Raw genomic sequence first — 17,797 nt, forward strand, 5'->3', positions numbered from 1 at the left:
TTGGAGAGCTGCTGGAGTTATTTGTGGTGCTAGTGTCTATGCTGGGGATGGATTTTCTTTTCCCCCAGATTTTTGGGGACACCCTTATCGACTTATTCCTAACACAGTTAGGTAAGAAAACTGAGTCCGTCTCGTGTTACTAAATTCAACACAACAGCCAGAGGCTATTAGTTTATTAGCAGCAGACAGGGAATTAGACAGCATGACAGTGTGCTTAGATAATGACATTCTAATTTTAGTTTCAGCGCTCACTTAAACGCTGTAAACTGTGAATGTAAACGTTGCATTTCATTTGTTAGACATGAGTAAATGAGACAATTAAAAAAATTAAAAAACAAAACAAATGCTGACACCGTCCTCTAACATCACAGTGTAGAACTTGAGCTCCTTGTTGTTTTTATTCTGCAGAAATCCTTGGAGACTTGTTTTTGTCAGAGAAAGTTGTCCCATTCATGTGGTGTGAGCACTGAGGTCATCGCAGCCCGCTGCAGGCCCTTTCCCCTCCGTGGTACAAAGGCTCGTTGTGGAGGTGCACTAGAAGTTCGGGCAGCGGCTGTGACTCAGCAAATACAGTGAACTTAAATCCCCCTGGACGACAGAGCTGCCTGGTTAATCCAGACGAGTTTCCTTTTGTTTTTCAGTAAAACATGGGACAGCTATTAAACCAAAGTTCAGTAATGAGGAATGAGGGAAAAAAAAACAACAGGAAACTGGTTTTATTATTGTTAAAACAAGCACGTCGGGCGTAGTGGACTTTATTTATGTGAACAGGAAGCATCGCATTGCGTTTCTCACGACTAAAGCTGAATTTGAGTTTCCTTTTTGCAATTCTACATCATGATGTTGGAAATGCAGCAGGCAGAATGACTACACCTGCCGCAGTAGAGCTTCAGCTTCACAAGTTACACAATACGGTGGATAAATATGAGCCCGGCTTTGTCTGTTTGTTTGCCTCTGTGGACTGACGGTCGCAGGGTGATGACTGTTGTCTGCCCTCGAGCCACAAGTTCGATCTTGTGATCCAGGCCTCGGCCACAACGTGTGTGTATTCTTCCAATTGCAGCTCTTTGTTGGGCCTTTAATCTGCACGCGAACAAGATGTTTAAGTCAGCGAATAAAGACACAGCCAAAGCTCCACAGCTGCCAGAGTGAACATCTTCAGAAGCGTTCTCCTTTACTGCTTGCGTACAGCAAACCATTTTCTTTGGCTCATTCCTTTTATTTGATGTCACTTTTTATGTGCAAATTCAGTTTGTTTGACCATGTGTCCTTAGTGACAGCAGATAAATGGCAGACTGAACCAAAGCCTGGTTCAGTCTGCCATGGTTTTGCGACTGCTCAGAGGTGAAAGGTCACTGTGACCTAATATGCACTGTATTTGTCAGTATTTATGTATACTTTCTTAAACAACACAAGTAATAGAGTCTTTGTTGACACGCAGCTTAAGGTAATGGTTAATGCATCATGTAATTTGGCCTTCAATCAGTCCCGACTGACAAGAATATCTAATGCAATTTCACTAATGAGGCCTTTAACTCTGGTCCACAAATGAATCCAATTTAAACGAAATGTGCCTCCTTGGCTCGCCACAGTTTTAGCTGAACAAAGAAAGCACGTCTGAGCATCATGAGTAAGCTGACAGCCAGCACACAGTATCATTTTATTACATCAGTCAGCAAGGCGACAACTTGTTCTCCCACAGTGGAACAGATCAGAAAATATTCATCTTCTTCTTGGGGAATTTTGTCCTTTGCACAAATGGTAGACACACACACACACACACACACACACACACACACACACACACACACACACACACACACACACACACACACACACACACACACACACACACACACACACACACACACACACACACATGAAATATACAACATGGGGCCAAGTGAAATCTCTCTGGCGATGATATGAAAGCGTCAACACTAAAAGTAAAAACGAACAGTGCATCACTGAAGTGCTCATAACGTGAAGAATAATAAAATAGTGCTTTGACTGGCAGACAGATTCAAGTTTTGCCAATGAGGTGAACACAATGGAGTTTACTGAAAGAGCGAGGCAGGCAGGAATCAGGACGAAAACCAACAAAAACGAAAAAACAAGACAACATTTTCTCCTGAATAGGTACACTTTGCTTCGGCAACCCAGTTAAATCATTGGCACTTTTATCCGTGTTCATTTTGGCACTGGCCGGAAGACAAACTTGTTTCTCTGAGGAACCAAAATGTGGTTTGGCCGTTCTCCGCTGCAAATACACTTGAGAGCACATGCACCAGTTTCACAAAAAACTGAAATGGAGCCATCTTCTGCATCCTGCGAGTAATTACAGTGGTCAACACTTTTCTGTCCAGGGAGATGACTTGATTTCCTGGCATCCAATAAAAAAAATGCATATGATGAGATGATTAGATGTTGAACAAATATGAATCATCGTTTTAAGTGGTGGAGACTTTAAAAGCCCAATATCATCTTTAGATCTTTCTCAGATCTTTTTTTTTGGAGCAGTCAAGCACAATAATTCATCCAAAACAAGTCTATAAAAGTGATGCTTTGTTGGAATTTTCTCAATTCTGGGACGTTGACAGGACAGAAACACATGATACAGTTTGGTGGAAATACTGGCAAAGTAGGTTTGCTTAATATGGGAGCTTGAAGGTGTCGTATAAAAATGGTGACAGCAATACTGTAACCTTCTCAGAAGCTCAAAGCAATTTGTTTAGTACTTGGCACCAACTGATAGAGGACTACCATGGATGGATCCCTCGATGTAAATCATTTGGTGCTAATTTAACAAGAAAATCATTTTTTTGAATTTTAAAGGGAGCTGGAAACTGCTGCTCAATGGCAGCCAACTCAGTTCTGGGTCACGACCGGCATCTTCAACTGCTAAAATACTCACCCACCAGCGATGCAAAGGTGCAACAGAACTCTTTCACTCTGGTTTCACACGTCTGTATCCACATGGCACAAACACGTGGTCTCTTGTCTCAGAGCTGCTTCCACTGAAGAAACGGTCCCATTGTTTAAGTTTTTAACAAGACAACAACTCTGGGTCGAGAATAAAAACTTGCCAAAGAAAAGAACAGAGGAAACGCTATGCTCATACGCTAAAATAACCCAGGAAGACAGCTGACTGCATGCTCAAAGTAGCCGTGTCCGCCTAAATTAACTTGGATATGTTAGTTAGCAAACATACTGACTCCACAGAGAGTCCTTAGTATATGGCCATTAAGAGAAAATGTGTGATACATATTTTCATTTCTATGCACATATGTCTGTTCTGTGAGTTCTGCAATGGAGCCAAATGGGGATTTGCCTTAAACAGTGAGACAGATTCTGTGAAAACAGCCCATCAAGAGAATCACTTCTGTGTTCAGCGCACCAAATCGCAAAGTGAGCAGTCTCTCACTCTTAATGGAAACTGAAAAACAAAGAGAACAAGGTGTCGCGCGAAAAGTGGAAACACTCCAGCGGAAAACACGTGGTGAGGTGCTGTGGGAGTCCGCCTCTCTTCTCGCCGGCGTCTTCTCAGCACGGCAGGCGCACAAAGGTCCAGAAAGGTCAGTCGGGTGTTTTGTGGTCAGAGTTGAGGAGCCAGCCGCTGCCCCCTCCACCCATCCTTTTACTCCACAACGTTCCTGTTGTAGTCGTACGACAGCCGACGTTTGGCGGCGGAGTTGTGAGTGTGCTGACGGACTGACGGGAGGCCGGGGGAGAGTCGCCGGCCCGCCGAGCTCCGAGGAGCAGGTCGGCTCTCCTGCAACGACAACACACGCAGCGATGCAGACTCAGGAGGCGGCAGCAAGAGGAATTGATGTGACTTGGCTGACAAACTGCCTTTACTGAGTTAGAGGATGCGTCTTTTGATGGCCTTTTTCATCTTCTGTCAATGTCTCCCGCCGCATTGGTGGCCACGGACCGTCTTGAAAGTCTACTCTCAAGCACTGTCAGCAAGTCTTAGCGCAAAGTAACATACAGGAAGTGACCGTGACTCATTAGCCTGCAGCTACAGAGCCCAGCGTGGGATGTAGCAAGTAGCATGACACATTTTATAAGATTTCTTGATGGAAAATATGTTTTTATTTTTCCAATTTCCTCGTAAACAAACTTTAAAGGAATAAAAATGTGAAACTACATTAACAGTGAGGTGTGAAAAAAAGAGATCTTCATTTAGCGTCATTATTTCTCAATGAAGCTAAGAATTTTCATGCCTCATCAGTCAAACAGCCTGGACAAATTCAATTTCCCAGAGCTGAAAAACTTCATTAATTGAAAACAAACTCTCTGCATCTCCGCTAATGTCCCTGCTTTGAAGGCAGGGGTGGAAAATATTGTTTGGCAAAAAGAAAGCGAGAACAACAACAACAACATAAAAACATTGTGACTTTAGATTTTAAAGGCATTTGCTGTTAAAATGTAGAACAAATGATGATGGTTACTGCATCAAAGTGCATCAAGTGACACTGACAGAGGGCAGCGTTTACTCACGACATCCGGCTGCTCCAGGTGCAGCGTCTTGAGCAGCAGGTCACGGGACACACCGCTGGCCCTCTTGAATCTCTGGCAAATCATTTTGTTCAAGTCGTGGAAACCATCCAACAGCCTGCCGGGTCACAGGACAGGAAACAGACACGGTCACTGACACAGACAGGTTCCAAGATTGAACTTTTGAATCTAAACGGCCTATTGTGTAACACCTAAAAACAAAGTTAAACAAAGTCCCTAAAATAGCCCATTTAGATACTGAGGTTAAAACATTTATTTTATTTTTTTAACACTTTGTTACATTATCAATTAAGTCCTAGCCAAATATCTTCACCATGTATTTCGCCAAATCTCCACTAGGTGGCCCCAATTAGTCACACTGACAAGAAGAAAACGAACCTGTATTTCAAGCCATGACTTTGAACCAATATATCATAATGTATGTACTATGAATAACGCAAAGCTTCATTCCAATTTATCAATAAACAACAAAGCCTATTTTATAATTGATAAACTGAACCAGGCAAATCCACAACTGAATGATCCCTTTGTTAGCTGTGGGGATTATGGCCATGTCGTTTCCATTCTTTTGCACAGCTCTGATAAATCAGTAATTCACTTGAGAAATGCGTCATCACAGTCAGATCACGCTGCGCTACATTTGTCAGTCCGAGGCGTGTCATTGGTCAGGAGACAGCTGAGGCATTACTTACGCCTGCTCCTGGTTTGCTCTCCCTCGGAGGAGCTGGGTCAGTGTGGGAACAGCGTCAAAGTCACTTGAGGACGAAGCCGGCAGCAGAGGAAAGGCTTCGGCAAAGACAGACACCTGGAGAGGAGGAACAAAACAAAACAAAAGACATTGTGAGTGACCAGGGAAGTGATTCAAATTCAAAACAAGTTACATAATATATTTGCCAACTTTAAATTTCTTTTAAATTGGTCTTTCGTCCCTTAAGGGCAGAGTCAGGACATGTTGCGATTCCTTAACATCCCCTCTGCGACGCTGACAAATTCATTACGACCACGTCCAGAAGGAAGTCTGGACAGCAGAACGTCGTGCATGTTTATCACAGACACAGATTTTCACCGGGAGCCTCAGAAGACTCGCGGTGGGCCTGTCAACACCATCCATGTCCTCAGCTGGAAGTCAACCGAGGAGATCACAGCGCTGTCCGAGGAGCTCAAATTGGCAACATGAAGGGCAGGATGGGGGAGATGCTGGGCTCTGCTCATGTGCATATTAATATGTGACTGATATTGTTTGTGGATAAAGTGAGTGAATTTCACATGTAGGGGAGACCGGGGCTGGTTGTCACACTTTTCACTCTAGTGTGAATTGCTCATCATCTAAACATATTTAACTAGTCATTCCTAGATTAAATGGAAGCTTAAGGTCTTGGCTTAAAATGTGTCCCTTTTTCATTTTTCAACGTATTGCAGCAAAATGGTATAATTACCATCAAAGATACTCAACACATGATAACAACATGATGGCTTTCTGGGTAATTTAGGCACCGGGGGCTTATGCTGCAGAAAACAGACTATGTGGAGGAAGACGGAGTGGATGTGGGGATCCTTTAAAAGCGTCCGTCACGACTCAGACGGTGCTGCAGGAGGAGTGAATTGTGGCTTTATGCTCTGATCTCAATAACAGCACGATTAGTCTGTCACTGAATGTGTCCGAGGCCGAGAAGAAAGGCGCTGTACCGAAGTGCGACTGGCTGAGGCTCTCCTCTCCTTCACGGCGCTGGCCGGCCACCACTCTCCCGCGGCGTCCTGCCGCTGCTGCGACGGCTCCTGGGAAAAGGCCGTCCAGGCGTCGTCGGGCTGGTGCAGCGAGCCGTCCGTCCATCCTGGTGTCCAGCTGGTCGTCTCGCAGTGGGTGGCGTTGTTTCCCGGAGCTGTTTCTGGATGCGCACAAACACACAGGGATGTCTCTGTCAGTGTTGTGTTGTGTGCAGCAGTTATCTGTCACACAACTTTGCCCTGATTGCACCAATAACTTTGTATTCATGAGCTCGTGAGAGACCAGCAAACATTTTTTTACACAAATATCTGCAATGTCTATTTCTTACGTTTGAAAAGCAAGCCTATAACTTTTGTGTTTGAAAGTCTTTAAAAGATTCAAATTATGTTCAAAGTATTTTGCTTATTATTTATTTATAGTTGTTGTTGCTTGAAGTGGAGCTATTTCAACTATGCTGTTGTGAATTTAAATATTAAACTGGATCATATTTTTGGAGAAAGATTATTTTCGAGTCCATTCACTGTTGGGTCACACATGTAGAAAATAAGGTTGTTTTTCATAAAAGTGTTCTTAAAAGTGTAAACATCCAATCGAGGCTCAGTGGTCAAAACTTATATATTGTACTATAAAAACAGTACGAAAGCTGTTAAAAAAAAAAAACATTTTTCAAAATTTGAAACTAATGTATTCTTTCATTAATGGTTAAAAAAAAACCTAAGATTTTACTTTTTACTTAAGTACATTTCAGAACCTGTACTTTCTTACTTTCTTTTACTTGAGGAGTTCAGTCAGTACTTTTACTTTTACCAGAGTATTTTTTTTTTTACACACAAATCTGTATTTTTACTTAAGTGCAGAATGTGAATACTTCTGCCACCTCTGAAGATAAATGAGTCCTGACTCGGCTTTGTGCGACCTCTCACACAGTAACATTTAGGTACTCTTATGTGCTGTGGATCGCATGCAGCTCTTAAAACTAGAAAAACCTCAAGGTGGAAGTTGCCTTTTAAATCTCTCCCCGTTTGGCGCCACCACCTGCTCTCTCAGTCGAGTCGACTGCGTCTGCACATCACACTTTATCAGACAGTGATGTCTCTCTGCGAGACAGCATTTCACGGCGCGTTTGCATGGATGTGTCTGTCAGACACTGTTGCGTTGTGTGCGCATGCGTGTGTGTGTGCAGTTCTCTGACTTTTACCCCGTCGCCCCATATCCTGCGGCAAATAGAGGGGCTCGGCGTCCCAGACCTCGCTGGCCTCCCTTTCCTCCTGCCCGTCCTCCCTCCCTCTCACAGTTAACCCAGTGCTGAATGATTAATAAAATGTAGCAGGAGATCGGTTAGGAATTCAGGTCAGGACAGACTCGAGTCTCATTTACACTGCAGGGCCAAGTGGTGCTTAGCAGGGCAAGAAAGAACCCTCGCTGTTGACGCAGTCGTGTTCTTGTTCTGCTCCAGTTCTGCAGCCGGTGAGCTAGCAGGAATTCACACAAAACTCTTTCATGGTCCAGGTGCCGCACATTTGCAGCGCTTAGCTGCAAATCATTTGTCATCGATTTGGCCTCACAAAAAAACCCTGCGCGTTTTGTTCAGGTGTTTTTACTCCGCGCAAGGCAGCAATTTCCTTCCATTCTATTTATGTGTGACTTAACATTATTTCGAATTCTAAAAATTTGCCCTGCAGATTCGCTCATAGTTTTTTCCCCCCTGGTTTTGAATGTTGCACGGTTGGATGATGCACTGTTTGGCTTTATTATTTTGCATTGGATGTGTTGTGAGAGCACAACCTTTTAAATAGTTCATTGTTCAGACAGTATATGACCAAACACATGTGCAGCGAAGCCCTCCACAGAATAGACTTTTCCTGCAAAGAACACATCTTGCTTTGATTTATTATTCTGTTTCACAATTGAAAATATTGATACGTATATTTCTTTGTTTTTTTACGTGTATTTCTGGAATTTTTAATTGTGGAGGTTTCAAGTTTTTTTTCACATTTTGTAGACTGACAGCAGAGGCATGCATTAGTGTCTAGTATAAAATGAAATACGGACCCTGAAGATTCAAAAGTGTGGGAGTTTCTTGGAACATTATTTTTACTTGCCTTGCTTCAACTGGAAATAAAGTGCGCGGCTGTCAAACCAACCTTCCTTATATAAATGCTGCTTCCACCAACAGCCAGACGTAATGCTGCTGAATAAGCAGACACGCTGGGTCTGTGGTGACCTTGCTGGAAATGGAAAAAACAATCTATGGATTTTAAAGGGTGCCAAAGCAGAGGCTGTGACACGGGATGAAGGAGGGACGACCTTCACCTCGCCTTCACTGTGTGATGAGTACAACTGCCAGTGGGTGCACGGGTTCCACATTGCAGTTTTGAAGGAAAATGTTGACGCCACACTCTTGGCAACCAGCTAACTTGTGGGCCCTGAAGGGTGACAGGAATCTTAGGTAACGGGGTTAAAACTTTCAGATTACGCAACACTTCAAGAACTCATGACAAAACGAACACAATGGGGGGTCTGTCAAAGTATTCACAAGCTACTGAGAGGTATCCCACCCATTACTACAACCCTTTAAAGGGATGGAAACATGATCCAGGAATGTTTTCGCTGTGGATGCATAAAGAATAAATAAACAAGAGAAAGAAAGAAACACGAGTTTAGGAAAAACCACTGCTTAACCTGATTTCAGTGAGAGGCGTAAGGTGTGTGTACTTGTGTGTGTGTGTGTGGGTTGGGAGGGGGGGGTTGATTAGCTGAAGGGATCATAACGGGAGAACATGAGGACCGATTAACAAGAGCTGCCAAACAGAAACACAAGGGCACACATTTGCAATTCAATCCTACATTTCAAGGTTGGAGTTTTAAGTTTAAGTAGGGCTGGCATCCATTTTATATATATATATATATATATATATATATATATATATATATATATATATATATATATATATATATATATATATATATATATACATATACATATATATATATATATATATATGTATATAGAATCAGTCACTTCACCTTTTGGGCATTCTCAATGCAAAATGTATATAAAAAAAACAACTGAGGTGAGTTTTCCAAATTGTACAATTTAAGAAGACGAGAAGTCAGGAAGATGTGGGCCTGAGATCTTTTTAAACCACCTAAAAAATGTATCATGTCTCATGTCAACAACTGTTACTAAATATAATCATGCTTGTTTCTGAAGTGCATATTCATATTCATATATTGGGACATTTAACAAACATGCATGTTAAGTTAAAATACTCCAACAAATCTATGAATTATAGTGGAGGTACAGTGTGACAGCACAGTGAAAGGTTTTAGACTCGTGCAACCAGAGGCTACAGAGATGTCTTGCACCTCCAGTATAGTGACCACATTCTTCCTCCTCCTCCTTCTGCTGCTCCTCCTCCTCCACCTCTCCTCCACAGTGCTGTACGGGCTGACGGTGGAGTGGAGGAGTAGACGGAGGAGCAGGATGCCGAGGAGATGTAAACAAAAGACACTCACCAGCGCTCGCTCCGCTGCTCTCACAAGGCACCAAGGCAGGCGTGGTGGACCCCTCGCTCCAGGCCGACTCTCCCTCTGCCTGCATAAACACTCCAAACTCATCTTCCTCTTCCTCCTCCTCCTTCTCCTCTCTGCTCCCTTCCTCAGCGGCCACGGTGGAGCCCTTCTCCTCCAGCTCTCCTTCCTTCCTCCTCTCCTCTCCTCCTGCTACTTCTGACTCTCTGACCGCTCTCTCCTCCTTCTCCTCCCCTTCCTCCTCCTCCTTCTCATCCCCCACCTCCTCCTCCTCCTCCGTGCTGGGCGGGCTGCTGGTTCTGGCTCCTTGGAGGTGCACTGAAGGGGCAGGATCAGCCAGGAGGAGAGCCTGGCAGGGAGACGGAGCAGCGCTTGCCGCCCCGGGTCCGTTGGCACCGACTCCTCCCCTCGCTGCAACTCGTCCCCAGGCGTCTCCGTCCTCCTGCCTCCTCCCCGTGCTCCCTGCTGAGGACTCCTCTAATCGCCGCTTGTCCTCCAGTGAGCAGTTTTCTGCGATTTTTTTCACCTCCGCTGATGTGTGCACCTCTGCATTGTAATCCACTTTGCCGTCATTGCAGGTGCGCCCGCTCTGCCTAATCTCCTCAGCATCATCTCCATTCTCTGGATTTACTCCAAGCTCTGTAATCTGCTCCCGCGACTCCTCTCCTCTGCTTCCCAAAGTCGACTTGTCTTGGCCGAGGGCCCGGGACCCCTCATCTGAGGAGGAGGGGGAGGAAGAGGAGAGGTCTTCGGGGCGTTCGCTTTCGATCACAGTGTCGTCACAGACGTGGAGCTCCTGTTTTCCCAAGGTCCCACTTTCAGCTGCTCCTTGCTGGGAGCCTGTGCTGCTCTCCTGACCTGCGAGAACGGCACAAGCTTCGCGGCCGGCATCGCAGGTGCTGCCCCCGTCAGGTGGGGAGGGCTCCTCGCAGCGGCCCGACTCCAGCGTGAGGCGTTTGATGCCCCCTTCCTCCTCTTGCTCCTCCATTTCTGCCTCCGCCACCACATCAATAAGTCCATTAACATGAGCGGCTGTCTCGTGGCGGGGGGCGTCTCTTTGCATTTGATCATCTGAACCTCTGCTGTCAGGCCTTAGCAGAAACTCTCCGTCTCCGTCCTGCCCCGGAGGCGCACGCAGGGAATAGTAGCTTGTGTGTGTTTTCACTCGCTCGGATTCCGCATCCTCCTCTTTCTCTGAATAGTCGTCTTTGTTTTGAGAACGTGAGTTCCTTTCATCGCTGCTCTCTGCTTCTTCTCTAATCTCTCCAATATCGGAGCTGCGGAGGGATTGCCGCTGATGGCGGTGCCGTTCAAAGTCAGAGTTCAGCGCGGCTGAGTCGCAGGAGTCACGGAGGCCTCCGCCCTCCTCTTCCTGCTCCTCCTCCTCCCCATTCCTTTGCCTCGTCTCCTCCGCCTCACCGCTCGGCCTGGTCGGAACAGCTCCTCTTGGACTTTCAGCTCCCAGGCTTCCTCCCCCTCCACACTGTGTACATGTTTTGGGAGAAGCGCTGTGGCAACATCGCAGCGCTCTGAACGCAGCCTGCTTTTCTGATCTCCCTCTCCTGATATCCTGCCCTGGGCTCGGGGGCTGCTTCCTGTCAGAGCCGTCTTTGTTCCGCTCTTCCTGTCTTTCATCCAGCGTCATTTCTCCAGCAGGACTCTTCCCGCCACTCCGCTGCCCGTCCCGGCCACTCGGATTGGACGACTTCCTCCATCTCCGGCCGGAGCGCACTCTGATGCGGCTCGCTCCGCTCTGTGCCGCCGACGCTGACCCCTGCTCCTTCCTCCTGGCCGGCCCGTCCCTGCTGCCCCTCGTCCCCGTCTTTCCTTTAAGCCATTCCCCCACCAGACTGGAGGTGGTGCTGCTGCCACCGCCGCTGCTCGCCACAGAGACGGGCTTTGCAGTCGAGTACAAACAACTCCCTTTCTCCGTCTGGAGGAAGAGACAGTGGGTCTGCGTCTTCCCGCTGCCCTCCGAGGTCTTCAGCGTCGCGACTGTCACCAAGGCTCTGATCCCGGCTTTCCCGTCCGCCTCCACAGGGAGCCCATAGGCCATGTGACCCCACTCGCCACTCAGGTACACATCTGCAGGCCTGGGGCAGGAGCTTTGCGATCCCTTGTGGCCTGCAGGAGGAGCTGTCGGAGCTTGGCCTCCTTTGAGAAGACCGCCAGCCTTCAGGCGGTTCTTGGAGCACAGGGTCCAGGCTCGGAGGCCGCGGATGAGCGGCAGGTCGCCGAGGCCCAGCTCCAGCCTGCTGGGGAAGGGCAGAGAGGATCTGGAGCACTTCTGGAGCACATCCGGAGCAGAACCTGACATATTGAGGCAAGGGTAGTTGTTGTTGTTGTTCTGCTGGAGCATGATGCTTGTTGTTGGCCTCATCTATGTTGTATGGTTCTTTTTTTCTCCCCCACTCTCACTTATCTTTTATTGAGGTGATGCCTCACAGACGAAGGAACGCTGGTACTATTGAGACTCTGCTCTGCATTCAGTGAGTGGCAGCACAAAGGTAGAATTGTCAGGGTTTTAAAAAAATAAATCCAGCATTATCAAACAACTGATGTACCCAGAGAATGTCTTAATAATTTATGATTAAAAATGAGGGGAGAGGCAGGAGAGAGATGCTAGAGATCCAAAGCTCCTCTCTTAGCAGTTCATCTTGTGACAAAATATTGTATTTTTCCAACACCAGGTTTCCTTGGTCTCTTTCTTTTGTTTATTTTCTCCTCTCCCTCTTCACTGTCACAGTCCCTGAACAAAAGAAATACAAACGAACTGGTCAGGCATCCAGCTGTCAGATCTGATGACAGCGAGGTCGATGAGATATTTGATTTCTTCCAGACTGATGCTCAGTGACACTGTCTTCGGCTCTTCCTGTTGGCAACGTGGACTGAGTAAGCTGCCACAAAACAACCTGCAGGGGGAGTGGCACAGAGTGAAATTACATTAACTCGGAAGAGTAAAAAGAAATGTGTGCACAGAGCACACAGCGTGCAAAGGTCTGTTTTTCCTTAGTGGCAGCGACTGCAAAGGAAACCATTTTTTATTCAAAGGTTTTCATCATTGTTGTAGTGACAACAGCTTCCCTTTTAAATGAAAGGCTGTCAAAGGTTATGCATCTGTATCGGTGAATCCCATCAGCTTGTCCACAGTTAGACCTGAAATCTCACAATATTCCGAAAATCACTTCATGCCCTGCTTGATGTGTGTGAAATTAGTTGTTGCATCAGCCACACACACACACACACACACACACACACACACACACACACACACACACACACACACACACACACACACACACACACACACACCACAAAACCTCGATATCTACAAAATTAAAAATATAGACTCCTATAGATGAATCAATTCCTCTCCTGCTGTTAGATTTACCCAAAGTGACTTGGCTATGTACGTCATATTTAAAAACAGGTTTGGTCCCGCATATGACTTATGGCTGTGTACCACTATGATTAATATGAAGCACGTCAAACCCCCCCCCCCCCCCACACACACACACACACACACGCACACACACACCCACCCACCCACCCACACACACACACACTGTACCAGCAAAACCAGTAGCTCCAGCCAAATAATAATAAAAATAATAAAACTAATTAAAAAAAAAAAAAAAAAAAAATCCTTACTGGAAAGCATTCCTGCGATATTTGATTGATTTTCACCTCAATTTTGCAGCCTCGGTGAAAGCCTTCGGACCAGGTGTCCTCTAGGAATGCCTCCGCGCCTCCTCAGCATCCTCGGGCTCTGGCAGCATTCTCACCGCGGAATCAGCGCCACCACATCCTTCCAGTCGGCCTTCATCGCTGGTGCCGCGGATGGTGCAATTGAGGGGTTTGCCCGATCCTTTGACTCGAGGTCAATACATTTAAAAAAGACCCACAAAAAACACGAAAGCCCCGGCGAGCGGATGGATGCGTCTGCGATGTTCGATCTCCGCCATGGAACGTGCTCTCAGAAGGCGCGGATCGGCGTCGTGCGTCGCCGCATCGTACCGCAGTAGCCTCGGGTTGCGCTCACACAGCCGGATGACGGAGAGCTAATTTGACGCGCAGCCCACTCACCGACAGGAGGGGGAGATTCGTTAGACACAGATGCGGGCGGAGGTGAGGACGGCGGAAGTGTATGCGGGGTTGCCCGTGCCGTGTAACGTGAGGAGTGCGGCTTTACGTAAGCGGGCAGAAATGATGACCTGGCAAGTCTCAGAAAACGATAATGCTCAGTTTCTATCAGCTGCAGCCCACTCAAAGGATGAATCCTGAAGACTTATGCAAAAAAAAAGAAAAAAAAGAAAAAGAAAAAAAGAAAACACATTGGGTGAAAATTTTGGTTTAATTTACACATATATTTATCAGTTTACATTTAACTTTCATTAGCATGGAAGCCAACCTTAGAATATTTCTACCACACTCTAACGTCACACGTCTAGCATCACACAACCAACCAGCATCATTTTAGTTGTGAAGAAAGCAGAGGAAGCCTGCTTCCCCTGAATATGACAAAAAAAAATTAGCCCCCCCCCCCCCAAAAAAAAGGCAGGAAGCACCTGGAGGCCCAGCTAATGCTAAAGAGACTAGCGTGGATCTTACAAGAGTGGCTTTTTTTTTTTAAATCAGAATTTAATGTTTTCAGAAATGGATGTTTTCACATTAAATGAATACAAAGACAAAAACTGCAGTAAAAATATTGAACTAATAGATTGCAAGTGTGATAAACGGCACACACACACACACACACACACACACACACACACACACACACACACACACGACAGGCCCGCACAGCATGGTTGTGTGGAATGGGCTGAAAATAGTGGTGGTGTAGGTGTTGCAGTGTGTTGCCACTCAACGCCTCCTCGCTGCGGCATGGATCGCCCCTCATACAGCAGTAAGCTCCTCCCACACACATTCACCCCTGTAGCCCAAGTCGCACAGCATCATCGCAGCAGATAAGTACACTGGGAGCACTCACGCACGCACACATAAAAGGAAAGACGTCATGCACTGGCGTGCAAAGTGTATCGCCGCTCTCACCTAGAGCCCCGCCTCTCGGGGACTCATCCGTCCACGTGCTGGTTTCGTGATCACACAGCAGAGGATAGGTTTCTCTGGTACCCGCAGTGCTGATTTTTTTCTAAAAAGATCAGCATTGTGATATTATAGTAAATATTCCTTGCAGTGTTTTCATTTTCTGGCTTAACAGGTGAATTAGTTAGCCCTCATATCTGACTATGGTCAAACAGGCCATTGTCATGGTTGGGTGGGTTTATATATCACGGTTAAGAATAAAGTTCAAACAAAAGAAACAAAGTGTCAAGTGACATATGCACTCATCCTGGTGTTAACATATTTTTTTAATATTTGAATCCTTGGTGTGATTTATCTTTTACTTATTCTAAGTGTTGTGTTAGATAAACCAGATATTTGACTTATTTGACTCAATCCTCATACCTTAATGACCTAGTCAAACAGAATAAAGGTCAAATAATACCCAGAGTATTTTTTATCAACTTGTTTAAATGTAAATACTGTATAATGAAAATATTGAATCTAATAAAAAGTCTCACATAATTTTACAACATTAATACTTTCCCAAAAACATAGAACAGCACTTCCCAAAAGTGGGTCATGGAGCTGTTTTGACTGGGTCGCTGCTTCGCTTCACGTCTCTTTATAAAAAAAACAAAAAAAACAAAAACAAATAAAAAAAACAGGGATTTTAAAATACGTATATGTATAGAGAAAATGTTGGGCATTTATTTTGCAGGACACTATTCAATTCAATAATGTATTTACTAGACATGATGGAAAGTGGGGTAGCATTTTTATTTTTGTGAAATAAATTTGAGAGCTGTGGAACACATCTGGGTCGTGACTTCATTATAAGAAAAACAAATAGTGGGTCCTGAGACGCCACTAGTTGAGAACCACTGATATAGAGGATTATTCTCCTTCAGTTCTAAAGATTCTATGTATTCTAGTGGATACCACCTTTAGAAATTAACTATCACGGAAATATTTCTAAGTAATTTGATAGCTGTTGAGTCAGCTGGTCATTTCATTGACATTTAAATGGTTAGCTATCATGGTGCTAACTATGTGCTCTTTAGCATTTTCTTCTGTTTCCTGATAGAATTTCTGTTATCACGCACAAATATATGGGCTATACTAAGGTGAACAATGCAAAAGCAAAATTGAAATTGATTCTCAAAAGTTACTTTCAATGCTTGTCTATAGTTATGATGACAAAATAAACTTCAAATAAACAAAAATCTGTATATGATATAGTGATTACCAGAAAAATAAACACAACAATTATTTCTCTAATTTATTTTTTAACATAACACACTGAAGAAGCCCATTCATTTATTCTCCTCAAAGGAGAATCTTGTTTCTCATCTCTTTACTTAGCCATTACTGTAGCCATCCAGCAGGAAAAGCAGTACAATTTTCGATGGTTTTTGTGACCTTTAAAAATTTCATTAAGCCAATGAATTTTCTCCCAGCATTTCAATAAGAGTTTAGAGATATCAGCATCAGACAGGTGGTGTGTCCTGAAGTCAAACACTCAAATTACCACAGTATAAGCGGTGTACAGTATGAACATAAAAATAAAATAGTTTAGCAGCAAAGTAGCCCAACTGTTTGAGAGCAGCCTGTGAGCAAAATATCACAGGTTCCATCCTCACAGCAGAAAAGAGAGAAAAAAAAACAACTCACTCACGGTGATTATCCCTGGGTAACTGCACCAGCTAATGTTAAAAAATAAGAAAAAAAAACAATTATTGGAGAAAATTAAAATAGCCTAGAATATCAAAAAGCTCACACGTTTATTCCTGAAAAAAAAATTGCTCAGGTCAAAATACTATAACTACTCTGGTGAAAATAATTACATTTCATATTAAAGGGATGCTGCTTCAAAAAAGCAATTGTGTATTTACATAAATATTGCTGTTGTCGGTACAGTCAGGGTTCAAAGTGAATATTTTAAATTCCTCAATTTCATCATGCTGATGTGAGTAAATGATTCATTCCAGCTAATTTTGAACACACAAACAGTAATAAATAGCAGGCAATCTGACACATTTACATTCAGCATAAAACCATTAACTCCAAACACCAGCTATGATAAATAAGTAGGACTAACCTAGCACAACTCAAAAATAACAAAGAAATTGGACATATTTGAAATAGAAAAATGAAGTAAACTGTGTGTTAATCTGTTTACAATAATTAGTGATGAAACATTTTTGTCTTTATCACATTCATACCACTTTGATACAAAATAATGACCTTCACTTGATCTAGGTTTTTAACATTGCAGGCTTAGCTTATAAGACCACTGCAAACTCTTCAAAGGGGAAAAAAAGAACATTTTAGCTATTTTTACAGTAACCTCAGTAGTTGACATCATACAGCTGGTGAGTTTTTGTCTCAGTTGTCGAAGATTCTCCTTGCTGCGTTTCTGTGGTGACCGTATGCTTGGTGGTTCTGGTGCTCTTGGTCACCAGTGTGACAGATTTGTCCTTGGAAGAGGAGACTTGGTGCTCCTCAGTTGTCTCTTGAGTGGTGAAGCCAAGAGCAGAAGTCTGAAGGCAAAAAGACCCTGACACATCTGCCTCACCTCCCAGCTCCCCCCGCCGCTGGGCCTGAGGAGAGCCCTCTGGGGTTATCTGCAGGAAGCCTGTGAAGATGAGAAAATAAGCAAAGACAAGGGGTGGATGGACAGAAAAAAAGAGAATGGATGGAAGAAGGAATCTTAGTCTGACACAGAAGAGAAATAGAAAAAGACATATTAGTAATTTATAAGAAAAACAAATAAATAAACAAACAAAAATGTTTAAAGCAAGATGACAACAAACACTACAATCATCCAATTCCACATACAGTTAGGACAACGCATGACTGCATATGAAACACTTTTGTCCATCCAAAGGAGTTACGTTATCATTGACAAGATCTGCAACAGTGGTTTAGTATTTCGGCAGATTTTAA

The 17,797-nt window shown here is 44.4% G+C and overlaps 2 protein-coding genes across 5 annotated transcripts in view; both read right to left on the minus strand.

Moving 5' to 3' along the window:
* Positions 1–1,741: 1,741 nt before the first annotated feature.
* On the minus strand, positions 1,742–14,104 carry LOC142895487 (uncharacterized). Its single transcript, XM_076036584.1, has 6 exons — positions 13,469–14,104; positions 9,767–12,693; positions 6,208–6,407; positions 5,214–5,326; positions 4,504–4,618; positions 1,742–3,772 (listed from the first exon to the last, which is right to left on the minus strand). The coding sequence occupies exons 2-6, from the start codon at positions 12,159–12,161 to the stop codon at positions 3,638–3,640; spliced, it is 2,958 nt and encodes a 985-aa protein (XP_075892699.1). The 5' UTR covers positions 12,162–12,693; positions 13,469–14,104; the 3' UTR covers positions 1,742–3,637.
* Positions 14,105–15,609: 1,505 nt separating this feature from the next.
* prx (periaxin) overlaps positions 15,610–17,797 on the minus strand; it is a 30,373-nt gene continuing 28,185 nt past the window's right edge. The window contains exon 9 of one of the 4 annotated variants that reach the window (XM_076036586.1): positions 15,610–17,486. In XM_076036586.1, coding sequence (XP_075892701.1) covers positions 17,200–17,486 — 287 coding nt within the window. In that variant the 3' untranslated portion in view covers positions 15,610–17,199. Of the gene's footprint in view, positions 17,567–17,797 lie in introns of all 4 variants that reach the window. The other 3 variants (XM_076036588.1, XM_076036589.1, XM_076036587.1) reach the window with 3 other exon arrangements.

The sequence above is a fragment of the Nelusetta ayraudi genome, unplaced genomic scaffold, assembly GCF_046127955.1.
Source record: "Nelusetta ayraudi isolate G7.1 ecotype Tasmania unplaced genomic scaffold, CSIRO-AGI_Nayr_v1 ptg000048l, whole genome shotgun sequence".
Taxonomy (NCBI): Eukaryota; Metazoa; Chordata; class Actinopteri; order Tetraodontiformes; family Monacanthidae; genus Nelusetta; species Nelusetta ayraudi.

Excerpts from the sequence above, each read along its gene's own strand:
- LOC142895487 (XM_076036584.1), bottom strand. The coding sequence starts at position 12,161 with ATGAGGCCAACAACAAGCATCATGCTCCAGCAGAACAACAACAACAAC. Across the intron at positions 4,619-5,213 it reads AGAGCAAACCAGGAGCAGGC|GCTGTTGGATGGTTTCCACG; the intron begins GTAAGTAATGCC and ends GTGACCCGGCAG. Across the intron at positions 3,773-4,503 it reads ACCTGGAGCAGCCGGATGTC|GAGAGCCGACCTGCTCCTCG; the intron begins GTGAGTAAACGC and ends TTGTCGTTGCAG.